This window comes from Rhinolophus ferrumequinum, chromosome 14 (genome assembly GCF_004115265.2).
Source record: "Rhinolophus ferrumequinum isolate MPI-CBG mRhiFer1 chromosome 14, mRhiFer1_v1.p, whole genome shotgun sequence".
In the NCBI taxonomy this organism is placed as follows: Eukaryota; Metazoa; Chordata; class Mammalia; order Chiroptera; family Rhinolophidae; genus Rhinolophus; species Rhinolophus ferrumequinum.
Genome location: NC_046297.1, coordinates 73,302,898 through 73,322,181, shown reverse-complemented (window position 1 = coordinate 73,322,181; position 19,284 = coordinate 73,302,898). Strand labels below are relative to the sequence as shown.

At 54.1% G+C, this 19,284-nt stretch overlaps 1 protein-coding gene across 9 annotated transcripts; it reads left to right on the top strand.

Moving 5' to 3' along the window:
- Nucleotides 1-9,549: 9,549 nt before the first annotated feature.
- Nucleotides 9,550-18,784, top strand: ZNF7 (zinc finger protein 7). 9 transcript variants are annotated; one of them, XM_033126260.1, is made up of 6 exons: nt 9,625-9,677; nt 10,680-10,783; nt 10,954-10,996; nt 11,338-11,497; nt 13,186-13,302; nt 16,883-18,784. In XM_033126260.1, exons 2-6 carry the CDS (start codon nt 10,776-10,778, stop codon nt 18,658-18,660), a joined length of 2,106 nt encoding a protein of 701 aa, XP_032982151.1. In that variant the 5' UTR covers nt 9,625-9,677; nt 10,680-10,775; the 3' UTR covers nt 18,661-18,784. The 9 variants fall into 9 exon arrangements, with proteins under 9 accessions (XP_032982156.1, XP_032982154.1, XP_032982150.1 ...); XM_033126265.1 differs by lacking the exon at nt 10,680-10,783 and having other exon boundaries at nt 9,550-9,677; nt 11,371-11,497; XM_033126263.1 differs by lacking the exon at nt 10,680-10,783 and having other exon boundaries at nt 9,550-9,677.
- The last annotated feature ends 500 nt before the right edge of the window (nt 18,785-19,284 follow it).

Here is a 19,284-nt window from a genome sequence, read left to right as displayed (position 1 = left end):
CCTGCGAGCTTCCTGGTTGCCAAACCAGCACTGATCCTTCTGGAGCAAGTGGAGGAGCCAGGGGCCTTGATTCTGCAGGTGGGTGAAAATAGAGGGACCAAGGCCAGCCAGTGCCCGGGTGAGTGCAAGACGCAGGGAGGCCGGGTCTTCACACAGCTCCTTGCATCCTTGTAGGCCCTGGGTGCTCATGCTGCGCTGTAGCTCCTCACAGCAGGGCCAGGTTTCCTACTAAATGCTTTGCTTGTCGTCCAAGGTCAGCCACAGGTTCACCCGCTGCGAGCACTCGCGCATCCACAGCTGGGAGAGGCGCTGTGCGTGCGGCGAGTGCGGGCAGCGCTTCATCCGCGGGGCCTCGCTCCTCAAACAGCGCCAGCTGCACGCGGAGGCGAGGCCCCGGAAGGACGGCGGGCGCCAGCGCGCCCTGCGGGACGAAGCACGGAGGGGCCGCGCGGGGGCCCACCTTCGCCAGAGCTCTGTATACCAGAAGCCCTTCAGACACGAGTTCCTGCTGCTCCTGCACCACAGGCTGCACATGGGAGGGCGACAAGACGTTTGAGTGCAGAGACTGTGGCAAGGCTTTCCTTAGGAGCTCCACGCTGGCTGCGCGCTACCGGCGCCACAACGGCCAGAGGCTGGCTGCTCAGCTGCCGGGCCTGGGGGAGGGCTCGCAGCCGGCTGGCTGCCCTCCTCGAGCAACAGCAAGTCCCCGACAGGCAGTGCTCCGCGGGGGGCAGGCCACGTGGGTGCAGCAGGGCATTCGTCTGGGATGGAGAGGAAGGCCAAGCCGGAGTGGGTCCCTACCCCACCCTCCAGCCCGCGTGCCCACAGGAGTGCGGCATCTGGAAGCCCACTAAGTGGGCCTGGACACTCGCATCGGCTTCAGTAAGCCAAATGGGGGTGGCGCTGGGTTTTGTTTTCTTGCTCATCTATTTTCCAAATACTGACTTGTGATCAGAAAAAAGAATAATAGCTTAGTGTCATGATCAGGCCCTGTTTGCAAGAGCTCCAGCCACCCCGCGGGAGCTGGAGGGACACAGAATCCCAGTGCCTGGCATGGGAACATTGGGAGGTCACTGGGACACGGGGTTTGGAAGTGAGCCAGGGCTGGGGGGCTGGTGACCCGATTCCAGGACTCAGGCAGGGTCCCAGACTCCCTCAGGAGCCCCAGCTGGGATGGCTGTGCCCTGCCTTCCTCAGGCCTCAGGCGGAAGGTGCTCACTGGGAGACGCCCCCAAGGGCCTGCTGTCCTGGGAGCCTGTCTGTCGTGCAGGGCGTCCGGTGGGGTCTCTGGTCCCACTCCCCACATAAGAACACAGGACATGGTGAGGCCAAAAAGGAACACCCACGGAGCCATAGGTAGGGGAGTCATACCACTATACTCTCACTGGCGGCTGGGTTGGAGACACAGGAAACAGGAGCCACACAATTCTCAACCCTCACTGCGCCGCTTGCAGACTCAGCCACCATCTTCTTGCTAGCTCCCCCTTTTTCTTTTTGCTACTAGCCTAGCCACGGCAGTTATATTCATGGCTAATGGCTCACTGGTTACAGCTGACGGCCAACTAGCCACAGCTGCTGGCCACTTGATCACAGTCGATGGCCATTCACTACCTGAGCCAGCACCTTTCTATGTGAGGCCGAGAGCCTGGAAACTGCTTTTTGGGGCTCTGTCCCCACACTGTCTTAGCCACCACTGGTCACCATCAGCCTCACCCAACAGCGAGAAGGCTGACGGGCTTCTGTGGCAGTTTCCAAAACATGAGATAGAAAGGAAGCTGTTATGCCTCAGCCACACTGAGGGCTTGACCTGCGAATGCCTGTTTTTAATTAACGTGTTTTCTTCCTACATACAAACTTGATGTGAGGGATTTGGAAAATGCAGAAACTTTAAGAAAAGCAACATAAAAAAGTGCCCTTTGTCTCACTCTCCAGAAATCGGTATTGTAATGTCTGTGGTGCTTTCTTTCTAATGCACAGTTACTGTTTTCGAAATTGGAGTTACGTTTTGCCTAGAGTTTTGTACCTACTGATTGGATGATGCCCGTGTGTGTGCCATCTCATGTGCTTTACTTAGCAGCTCTCTCATTGTCAGACATCTGTCTTTTCCCCCACAGTGTCGCTGTTACCGTTAAGCCCACAGTGGGCATGTGCACTTTTGCCTGTGTCCCTGACTGCTTCCTTGGGGTTGAGGAGGGCTTCCAGGTCAGGGGTACTGGGAGTAGGGACGACCTGCTTTTAATTTCATTAATCTTGAGAAATGCCACTCTCGTTTTTATTTGCTTTTCTTGGCCTTTTTATGGGTGAGTTCCCAGTAGGCTCTTGTATTCATTTTTATTGAATTTGGAAGACCTCTGTGTTGAGTTCCAATCCCTTTCCCATGATATCCCCATTTCCTCAATTGTGACACAGACCACAGGTGTTTGGGTTGGGGTGGGAGGTAAGCTGCATCTTAGAACAGAGGCAGTGATATATTATAAATATTTTCCCCAGTTCTTTCTTTGCTTTTAATAATGAGGTTTGTTTTGTTTTATTTTGTTTTTTTAAGATTTTTTTATTGGGGAAGGGGAACAGGACTTTATTGGGGAACAGTGTGTACTTCCAGAACATTTTTTCCAAGTCAAGTTGTTGTCCTTTCAATCTTAGTTGTGGATGGTGCCGTTCAGCTTCAAGTTGTTGTCCTTTCAGTCTGAGTTGTGGAGGGCGCAGCTCAGCTCCAGGTCCAGTTGCCGATGCTAGTTGAGGGGGCGCAGCCCACCATCCCTTGTGGGAGTCGAACTGGCAACCTTGTGGTTGAGAGGACGCGCTCCAACCAACTGAGCCATCTGAGAGCTCAGTGGCAGCTCAGCTCAAGGTGCCATATTCAATCTTTAGTTGCAGGGGGTGCTGCCCACCATCCCTTGTGGGTCTCGAGGAATCGAACTGGCAACCTTGTGGTTGAGAGCCCACTGGCCCATGTGGGAATCGAACTGGCAGCCTTCAGAGTTAGGAGCATGGAGCTCCAACCGCCTGAGCCACCGGGCCGGCCCAATAATGAGGTTTTTAATACAAAAAATACAATTCCCCTGTGGCCAAAATTATCTGTCCTGATATGATTAGAAAAGACTTCCTTCCACACCCCAAGATTTTATAAAACGTTTTCTTTACTTTGGTTAAGTTACTAAAGTAATATGTATTTGTAGTAAAACAACAGCAAAACCTCAATGTAGAAATAGAAAATAAAAGCGCCCTTCCTTCTTCCTTACCACCCAATCTCCTCCTTTCTCCCAGACACACCACCGTTAACAGTTTGGGTAGTTCATTCCTGTCTTCCCCTCTACATTTCAAGCAGTCAGTATATGTGTGTCTGTAGTTTTACAAACAGGATGCTTGTGCATATATTTGCTATGACTTTTGATGTGTTTACTTGCTGGGCTGAACTATTGTCCCCAGAATTCTCTCTCAGGTGGGTTCTGGACAAGGAAGGAAGGTGGCAGCCACTGTCGGTCACACACCTTCCCAGTATTCTGACACTAACTTAGGTGCTACTGTGAAGGGATTTTGCAGATGTGATTAAAGTACCTAATCAATTGACTATGTTAATCAAAGGGAGATGATCCTGGTGGGCCTGGCCTAATCAGCTGAAAGGCTTTTCAAAGCTTAGGCTTCCCTGAGACTCCTGCCTGTGGAAAAGCATCAGCTGGTGGTCTTGCCCTACTGAGTCACAGCTCTGAGGCCTTTGAGCTTGTTTAGCTGCCCCCACGACTGCCGGCTGCTTACTTCCTCCTTGTTGTGCTTCTCGGTTGGACCCTGACTGACCCACAACCTTCTGCACCTTGGCTTTTCCACAAGTACATAGAAGTGTCCTTCCATGCGGGGAGAAGCACAGCTACCCCATTCTCCGTGGTGTGGATGTGCCGTTGGTGACAATTGTATCTGTATGAGTAGACATTGCATCGCTGCCCACCCCATGTGCACACAATGCCATCATAAGAGCGTTTACGTAAATCCTGGCTGTTATCACTTTCTGTAAACGTGAGAGCTGCTGCCTCAAAGGTTGAGACACTGTCTTCACAGGACTCAAGGTTTTGTGAGGCTTCAGTGTCTGGGCGATTCCAGGTCCCTGCATGTGGTAGTCGCACAGCAACCTAACCGTTTGTCCCCTCCTGCCTTTCCATAAGAAAGGAAGGATTGTGGAACTGTGCCTCTTTGGGATTAGAGTTTTATGACTCGTGTCTCTCCGCCTGGTCTCCAGAAAGAAGAGTTTACAGTCAAAGATGAGTAAGATTCCTTACGGAAAGAACAACTCAAGCCAGACGAGACCCCGTTGAGACCCCTGATGAGCTGCTGTAAAATAAATGGAAAGGAGCTGTGTCTCCCTTACCCCATGCTTGAGAAAAGCAGCTGCTGACTCTTGCTGCTCCCTCTCACCTAATTGTGAGAGCGGTCCATTAGAGCTATAAGATCTCGCTCTTACTGCTCAGCTCATGGAATGGCTCATCACGAGAGACTTTCTCCACCCCCCGGGAGGTGCATACCGCACCTTAGATATCATGGGACTGTATGCTTCAGTTGCTGTGGGACCTACAATTGGGCTCAAAAAGTATTTTTTAAATTTTGCAAGAGTTTCACAGGCCGTGCCTAAAATCATGTGATTCCTTTTTTTTTGTAATCAATAAATACCCCAGTCGACCCTATTCGGTGCTCCAGTCTCTTGAGGCTGCGAGTCCCTTGGTCCTCTGTGATTTAACTGTATTTGAGTTTCTGCCTCTTTATTATAGTTTAACCCTCGTCGCCTCCCTCGTTTTCCACGGCTTGTGTTGTGCAGGTCGCAACACCTGCCTCACTCCCTTCTCAACCTCCAAGCTCAAGCCGGGGCTTCCATTGGCCAAACACAATTGGAAGCCAGTAGTCAGGGAAGTCCACTGACAGTTGACCTGGGCAGAGATGGAGTGCAGAAGGAGGAGAGAAGCCAACCTGGGAGAGCAAATGTGAGCAGGAGGCACCGCCACGCATGACCGAAGTGCTCTTCCAACGCTGCTTGCTGTGCTCTCATTGACTTTGAACACACCATGCTGTACTGCTCAGGGCTCCTTAGACTGCGCCTCTGAAAGTTGGCCCTTCCTCTGTCAGCTGTCCTGCGGCGAATACCCCAGACAGAAAAGTAGAGTCTGCTTTTGGGGGATGCCACATGTCAGATCCCTTAGGCTGTCTGGCGTTCTCCCCGTGTCCCCCAAGTTCCTGCAATCCACACGGGGCCTGAGCAGAGCGCCGTGTCCTCCCATTGGGGCCGAATCCCGATTCGGCTGCCTGCGCTGTCCGCGGTGCTGAAGCCTCCTGGCGCAGCCGTGAAGAATGCGCTCTATAAGGTAGTGTGGCCGGGGGCTGCGGCCAGATGCCTATGTTCTCAGGGCTGTTTACAAGGTCCGAAGTAAAGAGGATTCGGGTGATTCTGTGTGAAGAATGAGCAGAGAGAAGTGCTCCTGAGCTTTTCCTGTGCTGACACGTGGTCTTGTGGTACCCGTAGAGCCCCAGCACGGAGGGAAGGAGGCTGTGGCCAGCGTCACCTCCTGCCCGCCTCCATTACTCTGTCCCTACATTCATCTGCGAGCCTGTCTATGGTGCAGCTACAACCCGTCATGACTTCCTCGCCTTTCTCTGCCTCTGGATGCCACTAATGGATTTCAGAACCTGTTCCTCACAGAACCATAAAATTGGAACCTCACTGAGATGGTGTGCAGTTCTTCTGCGTCAGAAAGAAGACAGAAGTCTCTATTTTCCTTAGGACCAAATATCCTGGAACGTGCTGCCCCGCAAACCATGTTCTTGGGCCAGTCCCCACAGTACGGTAGAAAGTGTGACAAAGATTGACGCCCACCTCAATTCTCCCTGGTGTCCTGTGTCCCAGACTTTGCTTCTTGTCAGTGTGTTCCTACTTCATCACTCTTCCTCCTTGGGAAGGGTTCCGGCATTGCTATAGGAGGTTCCCCACCTGGGATCTGACCTCATGTTCCTGCATTTTAGCAGAGAGGCTCCAAAGACGCTCCCTCCATCTACACCCATTTCCCACCCCGCTACACAGGCGCAGGCGTGTCTAGAGCCGTTTTCTCCTCCTCAGTCCTCACTGGGGAAAACAAGACAAAACCGGGAAGGGCAGATACCCTTTCTTCTGAGTTAAAGGAAATACTGGAGCAATGAGGGAGTGTTCAGTTTTACATCAATGTTTGTGAATTTGAAAGTTCTCAAGTTGTCCTTAATTTGGGGAAATAGGGCAAAAGAAAGCAAGAAAATAATGTAAGGAAGTAAAGGCGGTGTGACAGGACTCACAGAAAAGCTGGGCTCTATGATAGTACATTTTAGCCAGGGGTGCAGCCTTCGCAGAAACAGTGAGGAAGATCTGGACACTCTGAGGACGTCCTGTGGGACAAGTAAGGGTACAGTGATTTGGGGTCTGACCCAGGTGAAAGGAATCCTACTACTCCCACCTTGCCAGCTGGGTGATGGTGACCCTCATCTCATGGGACTGTTGAGGACACACGTACCACATAGCCAAAGAGTCGATGGATCCTATTCTTAGGACATGGAGCTGGAGAATGCAAGCCGATAAAAGTGGTGTCTAAGTTTCAGAAAGTTTGAAAGGAGGTAGCGGTGAGAAATGGCGCTGGTGGGAGGGAATGGATGAGGTCACAAAAAAAGCCTATTTTTCAGCTCTGAATTTTTTCCCAATTTTTTTTAAATTGGGGAATAGGAGCAGAACTTTATTGGGGAACAGTGTGTACTTCTGGGACTTTTCCAAGTCAAGTTGTTGTCCTTTCAGTCTTAGTTGCAGGGGGCGCAGTCCACCATCTCTTGTGGGAGTCGAGGAGTTGAACCAGCAACCTTGTGGTTGAGAGTTCGCGCTCCAACCAACTGAGCCATCTGGCCACCCAGGAGCTGAACGGCAGCTCATTGACTTCATTCTAGTTGCAGAGGGCGCAGCTCGCTGGCCCATTTGGGAATCGAACTGGCAGCCCCTTTGCCCAGAGCTCGCGCTCTAACCAACTGAGCCACCCGTCCGCCCCTTTCCCAATGTTTTTTATTGTGGTAAAATACACATAACATAATATTAATCATCTTACCCACTTTAAGTGTACAGTTTGATGGTACTAAGTAAATTCACATTGTTGTGCAACCATCCCCACCAATCATTTCCAGAACTCTTTTCATCTTGCAAAACTGAAACTCTGTCCCCATTAAACAATAACTCCCCATTCACCCCCTCCCAGCCTCTGGCAACCACCATTCTACTTTCTGTCTCTATAATTTTGACTGTTCTAGATACTTCATATAAGTGGAATCATACAGTATTGCCCTTTTGACTTATTCTACTTAGCATAATGTCCTGAAGGTTCATTCATGGTGTAACGTGTGATAGAATTTCTTTTTTTCATCTTTGTTTTTTTTTCTTTTTCCCCTTTTTCCACCTCCCCCTTCCCCCAACTCCGGTTCAAGCCATTGTTCTCAGTCTAGTTGTGTAGGACACAGCTCCCTGGCCCAGGCTGGTATTATGAGCCTTGCCCTCCCCCTGGCTGAGGCAGTCGGTTGCCAGTCAGCCGCTCACAGCAGCTCACAGTGGCTCTCGCCGGCTGCGGGCCACTCCTGGCAGCACATGGTAGCCAACGGCAGCCCACGGGCCACTCACGCTGGCCACCGGCCACTCCTGGCAGCACACGGTAGCCAACGGCAGCCTACATCAGTCTATGGCAGCACACGCCCACCCTCGGATGCTCGGAGCAGCCCAGCTCCAGGCAGAGCTGTTGTTCACCATCTTAGCAATAGAGGGCGCAGCTCACGGGCTCATGTGGGAATCCAATGGGAGATCTCAGCGTTATCAGAGCTAGGCTCCAACCACTTGAGCCCCTGCGCTGGCCCAGAATTTCTTTTTTAAGGTTGAGTAATATCCCATTGCATGACCAGACCACATTTTGTTTAACCTTTCATCCATCCATGGACACTTGGGTTGCTTCCACCTCTTGGCTATCGTGAATAATGCTGCCATGAACACGGATGTGTAAATCTCTCTCTGAGACCCTGCTTTCAATTCTTTTGGGTATACACCCCATAGAGGAATTGCTGGGTCATATGGTAATTCTGTTTTTTTTTTTTTTTTTTTTTTTTTTTTTTTTTTTTTTGAAGAGATTTATTGCAGGTAATTGGCTCACGCCATTGTGGGGCCAGGCAAGACAAGTCAGAAATCTGCAGAGCCAGAGGTCAGGAAGAAGGGCCGCTGGAACTCTCCAGCATGAGCTGAGCCTCAGCTCTGCTCTTAAGGCTTTTTTTTTTTTTCTCTAACTTTTTTTTTTTCGCCTTTTTTTTTTTTAATTTATTGGGGTGACAATTGTCAGCAAAATTACATAGATTTCAGGTGTACAACTCTGTATCACATCATCCATATAATTCTGTTTAATGATTTGAGAATCCTCCATACAGTTTTTCACAGTGGCTGCACCATTACATTCCCACCAACAGTGAAAGAGGGTTCCAATTTCAACACATGCTTGCTGACACTTGTTTTGTTTTTATTTTTTTAATAGTAGCTATCGTAATGGATGTGAGCTCTGACGTTTTTAAACTTGCAGTGTTCAAATGGACACTAATGGGAAGCAGCTTCCCTCTTGTAATAGAACCCAAAATTATTAGTGATGTTTGGTAAAGTGACTTTTGTAAAAGGTGCATCTCTGAATCCCATTTCAGCCATGTTTTTCCATATTTGGGCTCCATCCCTGTTAAGTTTGAACCTCCATTCTGAGTGAAGGAAATCTGTTTCATTTCTGAAAACCTTCTTTTTCAGCTTTTATTTTCCTTTAAAGAAAAATAAGCTTGCTTTCCCAGAGGTTAGTCAGTCTTTCCAACAAGTTTCTATCTATCGAGAACTTGTGGTCTTTTTTGAGCACGGAAGAGAGAGGCAGGACAGAAACATCACAGGCTCTCAGTAGGAGAAAAGGCGCATACCAGACAGGAGTCAGGAATGGCAGGAGGTGGGCCCAGGACTGGTGATGACGAGGCCTCTGTGGAACAGGCCCTGTCACCCGGAGAACACCTGCGGTTTCCACAATGCTACTCTGACACTCAGCCCCACAGCTGGACGTTCCTCCCAACCCCCCTCCAACAGGGGGCACGGCCTGGGTCCCACGTCTCCGCAGTCCTGGAACCTTGAACGTGCCCAGCGGGTGCCTTCTACTGTAGGAAAGCCCGGGCACAGATCTAGTGGGGGGACCACAGCCCACCGGCTGGTGATCGGAGTTGCGCGGGTCCCAGCCCGTGCGACCCTCTGGCTCCCCGCCAGCTTCACCGGGGTCCACACCGCCCTTTGGCCACCGGGACCTCGACTACCCAGGCACACAGGTGCCCAGCCCGGATCCGGCCCCTCCCCCTCCCCCGGCCTCCGGCCCCGCCCTCCATGGGATCGGGCCCCAACCCAGCAAAGACAGGGCACCGCCCCACCCGAGTCCTGCTCCGCCCTCCCCGGACTCTGCTTTCCCTCTGCCTCTGGCCCCGCCCCTTCCCCGAAGCTCAAGCGGCTGAACTGGGAACCACCGAGACGGCGGAGACTCCGAGCCGCCCAGAGGGGCCGGAAGTCTGCGTGACGGAGCGGGCGCGGGCGTCCAGGCCCGTTTCCGGCGTCGTCGCGTATTTGGAGCCTTCGGCGGTCCTCGGGGACGGTGAGTCGGACCGACGGCGGCGGCGCCTATAGGCGGAGGTGCCGCGGTCGATCCCCGCGTCTTCCCGCCTCCGGCACTGCGGGCCCGGCGCTCCCTGGGCTTTTCCGCGAGGAAGCTCGGCAAGGCCGTGAGCGCCTGGCGGGGAAGGGGGTCGAGCCGCGGTTGCATTGGCTGGCGGAGGAGGCAGGCGTTTGTCCCGCAGGCCCGGCCGCCTGGCAGGCTCGCTGCCCGCAGTCCCCGGCCGCGGCCTTCCCTCCACCCTGTTCTTGGGAGATCCTTGTTTCTCCTCCCGGCGGAACCACCCCTTCCAGGCCCCTCTTTTTCTGTCACTTACTACCCCTTAGTGACAGTGGCCACAAGGGCTGTGCCTTGGGCGGGGTAGGATGTTTGCCTTGTGAATTCTGGCAGCGGCTCAGGGCCTGCCCGTCTCTACCGGGGACCCAGGATCCCGCGCTGGCAGCAGCACTCCTGACGAGGCCCAGGTGGGGGCCCGCCCGGCAGTGGTCACTGCTTCCCTGGTCAGCCTCGCTGTGCACACGGCCTGGGGCGTGTGCCCACAAGCCGCTTTGTGAGGCAGAAGCTCCACTAGGAAGCCCACTTGTCATTCCGACCTACCAGGGAGATGTACGGGGAGGCGAATTCCTACATCCACTGGCCTTTGCCCAACGCTACATTGTCAGGCTTCTGTCTTCCAACCTCCAACCTCCAGTCACACCGTGCTTCCCCTGCCTGCCCCCACTGGCTCCTTCCTTGCTCAGGCCCTTTGCTGCCTGGAGTGCCTCCCCCATGTCCATCACCGTGGCCTAATTAGCTCCTCCGAGAAGTGACCCATCAGACCAAGTCAGGGTTTCCTCATTACGTGCTTTCAGCATTGTTAGTACAGGGTGCCATCATGGTTGTATTTTGCATTTATTTGTGTGGCTGTTTAACTTTTCCCCACTAAACTGTGCTGCATGAAGGCAAGAGTCTGTGTGGTTTGCTCACTCCTGCACCCCTGCTTAGCTGAGCACCCGGTACTTGTGGCAACCACCCCTCGGTGTTGTGGAGTGGTGCACACACGCCACAGGCTCTGAAGGATGCGTGAAGCCTCAGGGGCAGATGCCCAGGTACTGTGGCCACTCTGGCCCCACCCCATGTCCCCACCAGAAAACACCTGGGGGTGGAGGTAAAGGATCGGAGAACATAATACCCCCTGGATTAGTCTATACGTCATCTGTATGTCAGGGGTGGGACCTCAAGCATCCCGACCTCTGACCCTTTTCATAACTGCCCACAGGTCTCAGCCAGGACACATGGATGCTCATCCACCCAGCCTCATGGTAGGAGTCTGACAGCCTCCATCCCCAGGGTCCTGTGAGGGCCCTGCCTCCTCCTTGGCACCCACCCTGCCCCCTGCGCCTGGGCCTAGATCCTGTGGCCCTTCCCAGGCTCAGGTGTGCCTGTTCCCAAGGCAGTGAGCAAACCCCTACCCAGACTGGGGCCCGTCTGAGGGGAGGGTTGCAGATCACCGTGGTGTGGGTCCTTCCACCTCCTCCATACCGCACCACCCCTCTTGATTTTAGAGCCAAAGGGGCCTAGGGACTGTCTCGCTCAGCCCTGTGGTGCTTGTATGTGCCTGAGACATGCCATGAGGCGGCGCCAGAATGGGGCTGGCACCCAGGGGTCCCTGGGGTGCTGGTGTGTGTCCTTTCAGGAAGCTGTGACGTTTGGTGATGTGGCTGTACACTTCTCGCGGGAGGAGTGGCAGTGTCTGGACCCTGGCCAGAGGGCTCTCTACAAGGAGGTGATGCTGGAGAACCACAGCAGTGTGGCCGGACTAGGTGAGGCTGTACCTCGGGCCCCCTCCTGCCTGTATCCTCAGTCAGCACCTAACTAGCCAGGCCTCTGTCAGAGGCCGTGTGGTCAGGCCCTCTCAGGCTAAATGGGGGCCTTGGGCCTGTGAATTTTTTTGGGTCAGGGAGGGGTCATGGTGAGCCAGGCAGGCTCAGCTTTGACCCACATCACGTGGTTTAATCCTCACAGGGTAGGTGGACTTCCGGGCGTCTTAGAGACTCCTTTTTGTCTGGGTTAATAGATTGACTTGTAAGAAATAGAATCCAAGTTAGAAATAGCTTCTTTGCTATCTTTTTTAACTTTTAGAAGCATTCGTATAGATGGAATTAATTGAACTCTTAAGTTTTGGGTAAAATTCACCTGTAACACCATCTGGGCCTTGGGCCCTTAGGGAAGGAAGGTCTTGCTCTAACGCTTATATTTCTGTAGTCCGTAAGGGTCTGTCCAGTTTGTGAATTTCTTGTGCTACTTTTCTCATTTCTAGTTTTACTAAAAGTTGACTTATTCCTTTAGATTTTCAGTTTTTCCAGCATGTATTTGTTCACAGTACTCTGATAAGTCTCTATTATGCTTCTGTTGTTTCCCTTACTTACATTTTGACAGTTTTTTTCGCTGTGTTGGCTCTGATCGGTTTTGCTGCAGGAATATTGTATTCTGCTTTTCAAAACCAGCTTTTGGTTTTGCTCAACCTTTTTTGTGGGGGTCTTTGTTCTCTATTTTATAGAATCCTGCCCCTTGAATTTTTTTCGTTTGTGTTTTTCTTATTTCTAGTAAATGTGTTTAAAAATGTAAAATTCTGTCTTTAGGTACCGCTTTAGCTGCGTCCTAGTTGCCACTTGGTGATTGGTTACTTAATCCCCAAGCCCTGATAGTTCTCAGCTACCTGTGGCGTTTTGGTTGGGCGCATACTATGGTGTCGTGTGCACTGCCCCATGATGGCCTCTGTTTCTCTGGCAATGTCTCACGTGTGCTTGGAGGGAACACATGTTTCCTGTTGAGTGTGGGGTCCAGCCCACACCTGAGGCCTTCTACCTGGGATCTGCCCTCCCTGCCCCCTCGTCCGGAAACCTGAGGGATGCTCCAACCACGGGGCCCCTGGAGAGTCTGGGAGCACACCACACCACTGTCCCATGGCATGGGGCTGGTGGCCCCGGAAGGTGGGTGCTAGGTGGGCACCCACAGGTCTCCACCACTCCCTAGTCTCCAGGGCTTTGTGCAAGGACGTGAGGCTGGGGGCAGCTGGGTGAGGGTTGGACCCTAGTGACTTTGGATTTAAAGTCCGTTTGTTGTTGATTTTTGTTGGTTTTGTCTTGTTTCTTAACCACCCCTATCTCTTGGAGCATATCTGCCCTCTGAACTGACAAGACATGCTGGCAGTGCCTGGCTTTTCTCTTCTGGGGGTACAGCAGCCTATTCTTTGCGGACTCTTTGGTGACAGAGTCCCCTGGGGATCCTGGCCCTGCAGCAGACAGGGATGGGCTGGAAGTCACAGCTTCCTTCGCTGTCCTGCCTCAGCAGCTGGACTGAGCAGACAGAGAGGCCTGGGTGCCCCCTTCAGAAGCTGTCCTGTGCCCCCGCAGCCCCCACCCCTTTACTCCTGGAAGCCAGGGGCGCTGAGCCCTGGGCTGCATCCCTAGCCATGCCAGTGTGGTATCCTTGTTTGCCACCTCGACAGCAGGATTTCTGGTCTTCAAGCCTGAGCTGATCTCCCGACTGGAGCAGGGGCAGGAGCCGTGGGTCATCGACCTGCAGGGAGCGGAAGGGAGAGAGGCACCAAGGACCCCCCAGACAGGTGAGGCTTGGCTCTGTGGCACAGATCCTGTGCCCAGTGAGGGCTGAGGGTGGGAGCTGAAGGAGGAGTGCAGGTTCTCGGGGTGGGCCTATGGATGGAGCAGAGACAAGTTGTAGGCTGACTGGGGAGAGACTGAACTTCAGAGAGGCAAGGACGCAAAACACCTGTGCATTACGGCAAAAGGGAGCTTCTTTTTAGAGCCACATTTTGTTCAGTTTCTAATTTTGCCAACATTCTTCCTAAGCCGAGGTACAAACATGGTGCAAGGGAAGCGGTAAGCTTAGTTCTGAGCATCTTCTCCGTCACCAAGACAATCACACTCCCTCCAGAACTTCTCGGGGCCCCGGTGACCCCAGCCTCTCAGGTCAGGCTCCCGGGCTGCTGTGACAGCACCACAAACTGGAGGCCTGAATCAGCAGAGATGACTGTCTCAGTCCTATAGCCAGAGGTCCGAAACCAAGTCTTCAGCAGACTCGTGTCCCCTCTGAAACCCGTCCAGCTTCTGGTGGCCTGGGGGTTCCTTGGCTTCTGGCCGCTTCCCTCCATTCCTCCACTGTCATAGTGCCTTCTCCCTGTGGGTCTGTATTTCCAAGGACACCAGTCAGATTGGATGAGGGCCCTCCCTGATTGGTGTGACCTCATCTTAACTAACTCCAGCTCAGTGGTCCTGATTATAAACAAGTTTGTATTCTGAGCTCCTGGGGCTGGAGCTTCACACCTTTTTGGGGCACGGTCGGCCCGTAACGGGCACCCACCTCCTCATGGTGTTGGCTCCCTTCGGGCTACTGTCCGGGGTGCCGTCGCCTCTGGCCTGTCTGAGCCTCCCCGGCAGACACATCGCCCAGTTGAGTCAGGGAGGTGGGGTTGCTCGCATTTTCACCACAGGGAGAAAAATCCCGATTACCCCCCACTGCCCCCAGCTGCCACGTTCCAGTCACTGCCCAGGACAGGGCCTGTCCCCACACGCGTCTCTAGGGCTGTGTGGAATCAAGTAGGAGAACCAGAGCTGTGACAGTGAATGGTTATGCTTTTCATTCCTGGAAGGGTCCAGAGGCGTCCTCAAAACAGGCCACTGAGTGTCTGAGCCTGTTCACACGCCGTGTGCGGGAGGTGCTGCAGCTGTGTGCAGGGTGTTGGGAACCTTGAGCCCAGCCCCCAGTGTGCTTACCTCCAGAACTGAAGGCCCTGCCTTCTGTTTTGCCCGTTTATGATCTCTCCTGGAAAGGAGTTGAGGTATAAACTGGAACAGCTGAAATCCAGCCCCCTGTTAAATATTGCCAAGGTGGAGGAGAGCTTTCAGAGCGGGCACCCTGGCAGACAAGCAAGTTCAAGTCAGCAGTCCCTTAGCTCAGCGGCTTATGTACCGTGAGTGGTCGCTGCAGGTGAGACCCGGAGCTGTTCACGGGCCTGAGCGTACGGCAGGGCAGGGCACAGCCTTGTGCCCGAGCTTTTGTGGGACATGTGAGGAAAACGCAAACTCCGGGAGATATGATTTTGCCGGCTGGTGCAGCAGGTACCCTGGGATTGGCCCAGAGTGGCAAGAGAGGGCAGGGCCTGCAGCTGTGCCCCCGTCACCACGGTCCCCAGAGCGCCCAGCCCTCTGGGTTTCATCACAGTCCCCGAGGGCTCCATGGGAAGTGTTACAGCCAGCGTGATGGCTGCAGTGGGAGAGTTCCTGAGGGCTGACTCAGGTGTCACCCGTTTGGGGCTGAGGGGCTCGGCACACGTCGGGTGTGACGGATACCAGCAGTGGGAGGCCAGTCGTGTGACAACACCTGGGCTTGCTGACCGGTGCTTGTGGAAGTTGGGCCCTTTGCCCCCACAGGATGCGCGATGGCCTGTTCTCAGGCGTGGCTGGAACAAGCAGATCCTGGAAGCCTTGTGTTTTCTCAGTAGGAACTTTAAGGGCATCTGGGGTTATCCTAGGGATGTGGCGTTGATCAAGGGTGAGAAGAGGGTCTTTGTCAGAGGAGGCCGCCACTGGCAGTTGGGACAGGAAAAGATGGGCTATGCTGTGTGCCTAAAGGGAGGGAGTGTGGGGCAAGCTGTTCCCACTGGGCATGGCATACAGGGAGGTGGGAACCTTTGTTCTGTAACTGCTCCTTACACACTGGGTTCCAGGAGCCTGAGGGAGGCTGCCCAGAGCAGCCGGAGGGTTTGTTCTGGCCTCGTCCTGCAGCTGTGCTGTGGCCACTTGGCTCTGTGTGCAGCAGGAAGCCTGGGGCTCGTGGCTGGTTCAGCAGTGAGGTGTCCTCACCTGCTTCTGCGGCCATCTATGGGGGGGTCTCTGCGTCCAAGCTCCCAGTCATAACAGAGGGTGGCTCAGGTGGGGCCGAGTGATTCAACTCCATGTGTCTGCTTGCGTCTGGTGAGCAGCTTTGTGAGATTGTGTTTGTGCAGAAAGATGGTGAGGACCAGGTGGGAGGTGTCCCATATCGTAAGGGCACAGAGCCATCGCACGGGTGTGTGTTTGGGGGAACAGACTTTGGCCCATTCCCAAATCTCTCGTTAGCTGTATGACTGTGAGTTACTTAGCCTCTCTGAGTCCCAAACCCCCTATCTGGGTTATTGTGAAGTCTAGTGGAAGAACGAGTGGGAACTGTCCTGTGCACAGTGCCCAGCACACGGCAGGCTCTTCCTCACACGCCAGGACTGACAGGTGCAGGGGCCTGCGGGGCATGGTGACTGGGCCCTGCCTTCAGTGTGGGCTGGTGGCCTGCTTGTGCCCTGGATGGGATCAGGGATGATGGGGTCTGACTTACGCAAAGGTGCTTCCTGGGATTGCAGAGTGGGGAGGAGGCTGACACTTGGAGAGTCCAGAGGGAAAGTGGACAACAGGAAGGCCTTGTGGGGGGCAGGCAGGGGTAGGAAGACCCCCCAGAAGCCCAAGGGAAGAAGTCTGTGTGGGCCAGTGGGTGTGGCCACTCAGAAGCTGAGGGGCAGACTGGCAGGACGCACAGTCAGCTGTGAGTTGGGGGGCGGGGCTTGTTGGCATCTGGAGGAAGCTGCGCTCAGGCCTGGGGTCCTGCTCAGAAGCCCAGCCAGCGGACAGCACAGTGCCCATCCTTTGGGGCCCACCCCCCATGCACCCCTCCTCAGCAGCTCTCAGCCTCGTCTTTCTCAGCACCTGCCCATCCCCCCAATCGTACTTTGAAGTCACTCTTTAATTCTCACTGCCCCCCTCTGGATATGGTGGCCTCCACCCGCTCTACCTAATGCCTTCTTGCTAAACTTTCCGCCCTCTCAAGCTCACTTTGTGGGCTTTTCCTCACCCCACCCCCCCATCCCATAGGATGAACCTGTCTGCAGATGTCCCATCCTCGAGGGAGGGTGGCTCTGAGCTCTCTGCCAAGCACACGATATTTGTAGGAATGCGTAAAGCAGAAGTTTGAGTGGAACCAAATTTTGAAAATTGTCAAAAGCGTCAATTTCTCATAGTGTCTTTCCATGTGGGGTGTCCTGGGAGGCAGTTCAATTCCCAGGGATGACCCTACCCCCACCCCACCCCACCCCACCCCAGGGCATTGTCTTTCCTCTGAGCACAGGGGATAAGGAGCGTTGCCCTGCATGTGTGTTTCAGGTTCCATGATTAGTACTGAGGGTGAGCAGTCCCGAGAGGATGCGGACGCTCTACAATCAGAATCCCCTGCGACGATGTTCAGAAGTGCCCCACAGGCTTGTCCTCGGAGTCCTGGCTCTGGAGACACCTCAGATTCTGAGGTCTGGACAGAGACTGAGTCTAGCTCCCTCTTCAAGAAACACCGCTTGAACATGGGGACGGTGGCCCCCAGGAAGACTTTGGCCGAGGAGGGTATGCAGGGACATGGCGAGCTGGGAAGTCAGCCAGATAGACGCCAGGGGGGCAGTGCAGAGGCAGTGTCCCGAAGATGTGATCTGTGTGGCAGGACGTGTGGGTCCATGTTGGCGGTTGCTCTGCCTCAGGAAATTAACACACAGAAGAAACCTAACCGATGTGAAGAGTGCCAGAAAAAGTTACCCAATTGCCTGCAGGGAAAACACCGAGGGACCTGCCGTGGAGAGAAGCCTCACGAGTGTGAGGAGTGTGGGAAAGCCTTCCGGTTGTGCTCACAGCTCAATCAGCACCAGAGAATCCACACCGGAGAGAAGCCATTCAAGTGCATTGAGTGTGGAAAAGCCTTTCGCCTGAGCTCCAAACTCATTCAGCATCAGCGTACTCACACAGGGGAGAAGCCCTACAGGTGTGATGAGTGTGGGAAGGCCTTTGGTCAGAGCTCCAGCCTCATCCACCATCAGAGGGTCCACACGGGAGAGAGGCCCTACGGCTGCCGCGAGTGTGGGAAGGCCTTCAGCCAGCAGTCCCAGCTGGTCAGACACCAGCGGACGCACACGGGAGAGAGGCCCTACCTGTGCCGGGAATGCGGGAAGGCCTTCAGCCAGAGCTCCACGCTGGCACAGCACCAGCGTGTGCACACAGCGGGGAACCCCCCAGTACCAAGAACCCTGGGCAGCACCAGCCTCGCCCACCCGAGAACTCATGCAACTGAAAAACCGTTTAAGTGTAACGAGTGTGGGAAGGCTTTCAGGTGGGTCTCCCGCCTCAGTCAGCACCAGCTGACTCACACTGGAGAGAAGCCTTACAAGTGCAACAAGTGTGCAAAAGCCTTCGGCTGTAGCTCACGGCTTATTCGCCACCAGAGAACTCACACTGGAGAAAAACCATTTAAATGTGAGGAATGTGGGAAAGGCTTTGTCCAGGGCTCACACCTGATTCAGCACCAGAGGATCCACACTGGAGAGAAGCCCTATGCGTGTGGTGATTGTGGGAAAGCCTTCAGCCAGAGCTCCAGCCTCATCTACCACCAGAGGATCCATAAGGGAGAGAAGCCATACGGCTGCCTGGAGTGTGGGAAGGCGTTCAGCATGAGCACACAGCTCACCATTCACCAGCGGGTCCACACGGGAGAGAGGCCCTACAAATGTGGTGAGTGCGGGAAGGCCTTCAGCCAGAACTCTACCCTTTTCCAGCACCAGATAATCCACGCCGGGGTGAAGCCGTACGGGTGTGGTGAGTGTGGGAAAGCCTTCAGTCGGAGCTCATATCTCATCGAGCACCAGAGGATACACACACGAGCCCAGTGGTATCACGAGTACGGGAATACCCTAGGAGGTCCTACCCAAGTGAGCCGTAAAAAAGTCAACACCATGAAGAAACTACACAGATGTAGTGAATGTGAGAAAATATTCAGATGGCGCTCGCATCTAATTATACATCAGAGAATTCACACTGGAGAGAAACCTTATAAATGTAATGAGTGTGGCAAAGCCTTTAACCGGAGCTCAAGGCTCACTCAGCATCAGAAGACTCACGTGGGGTAGACCGCTCACCTCGTGTGAGCAGTAAACCCCCAGCCTTAACCCGTCGGCTTCACACGGGGTCGTCTATATGACGTGAACTTGGAATGTGCTGCAGACCCCAGTGCACAGTGTCTGTTGGTTGGAATGTTCGACCTCAGCCCGTTCCGTAAAGCCTGTGTCCCCATCGGGGCCACATGGAGAGTCCCGAGCTCACGGCAGCTGCCTGCTGTACCCCTCAGCAGCAAGGGTGGCAGTGCTAGTGGGAGTCCGAGCCGTGCCTTCTTCAGCTGCCCCTTCTCCTTGGACTGCACCCCATCAGAGCCACCGGGGGTCCCGGGCCCTGTGCAGCTTCTCTGGAGAGGCTGGTCAGTGCTGTTCCTGTGCTGAGCACGGGCCAGTGCCAGCAGTCCAGAAATGGTGACTGGGCCCAGGGACATCACCTTTGCTCTGCTCCCCACACCCAGAGCCTGCCTATTTGTCTGACTGCAATCATCTAGCAGCTGTTTGGTTACTGGTTTGGTTACGCCCACAGGCAGGTCCCCAACACCTTGTAGCCTCAATCGCCATGCACAGACAGCCTGTAGCAGGTTATGGATTTGTGTTGGGTGAAGTAAGTGATGGTCCCAGCGTTTGCACCAGGAGGTT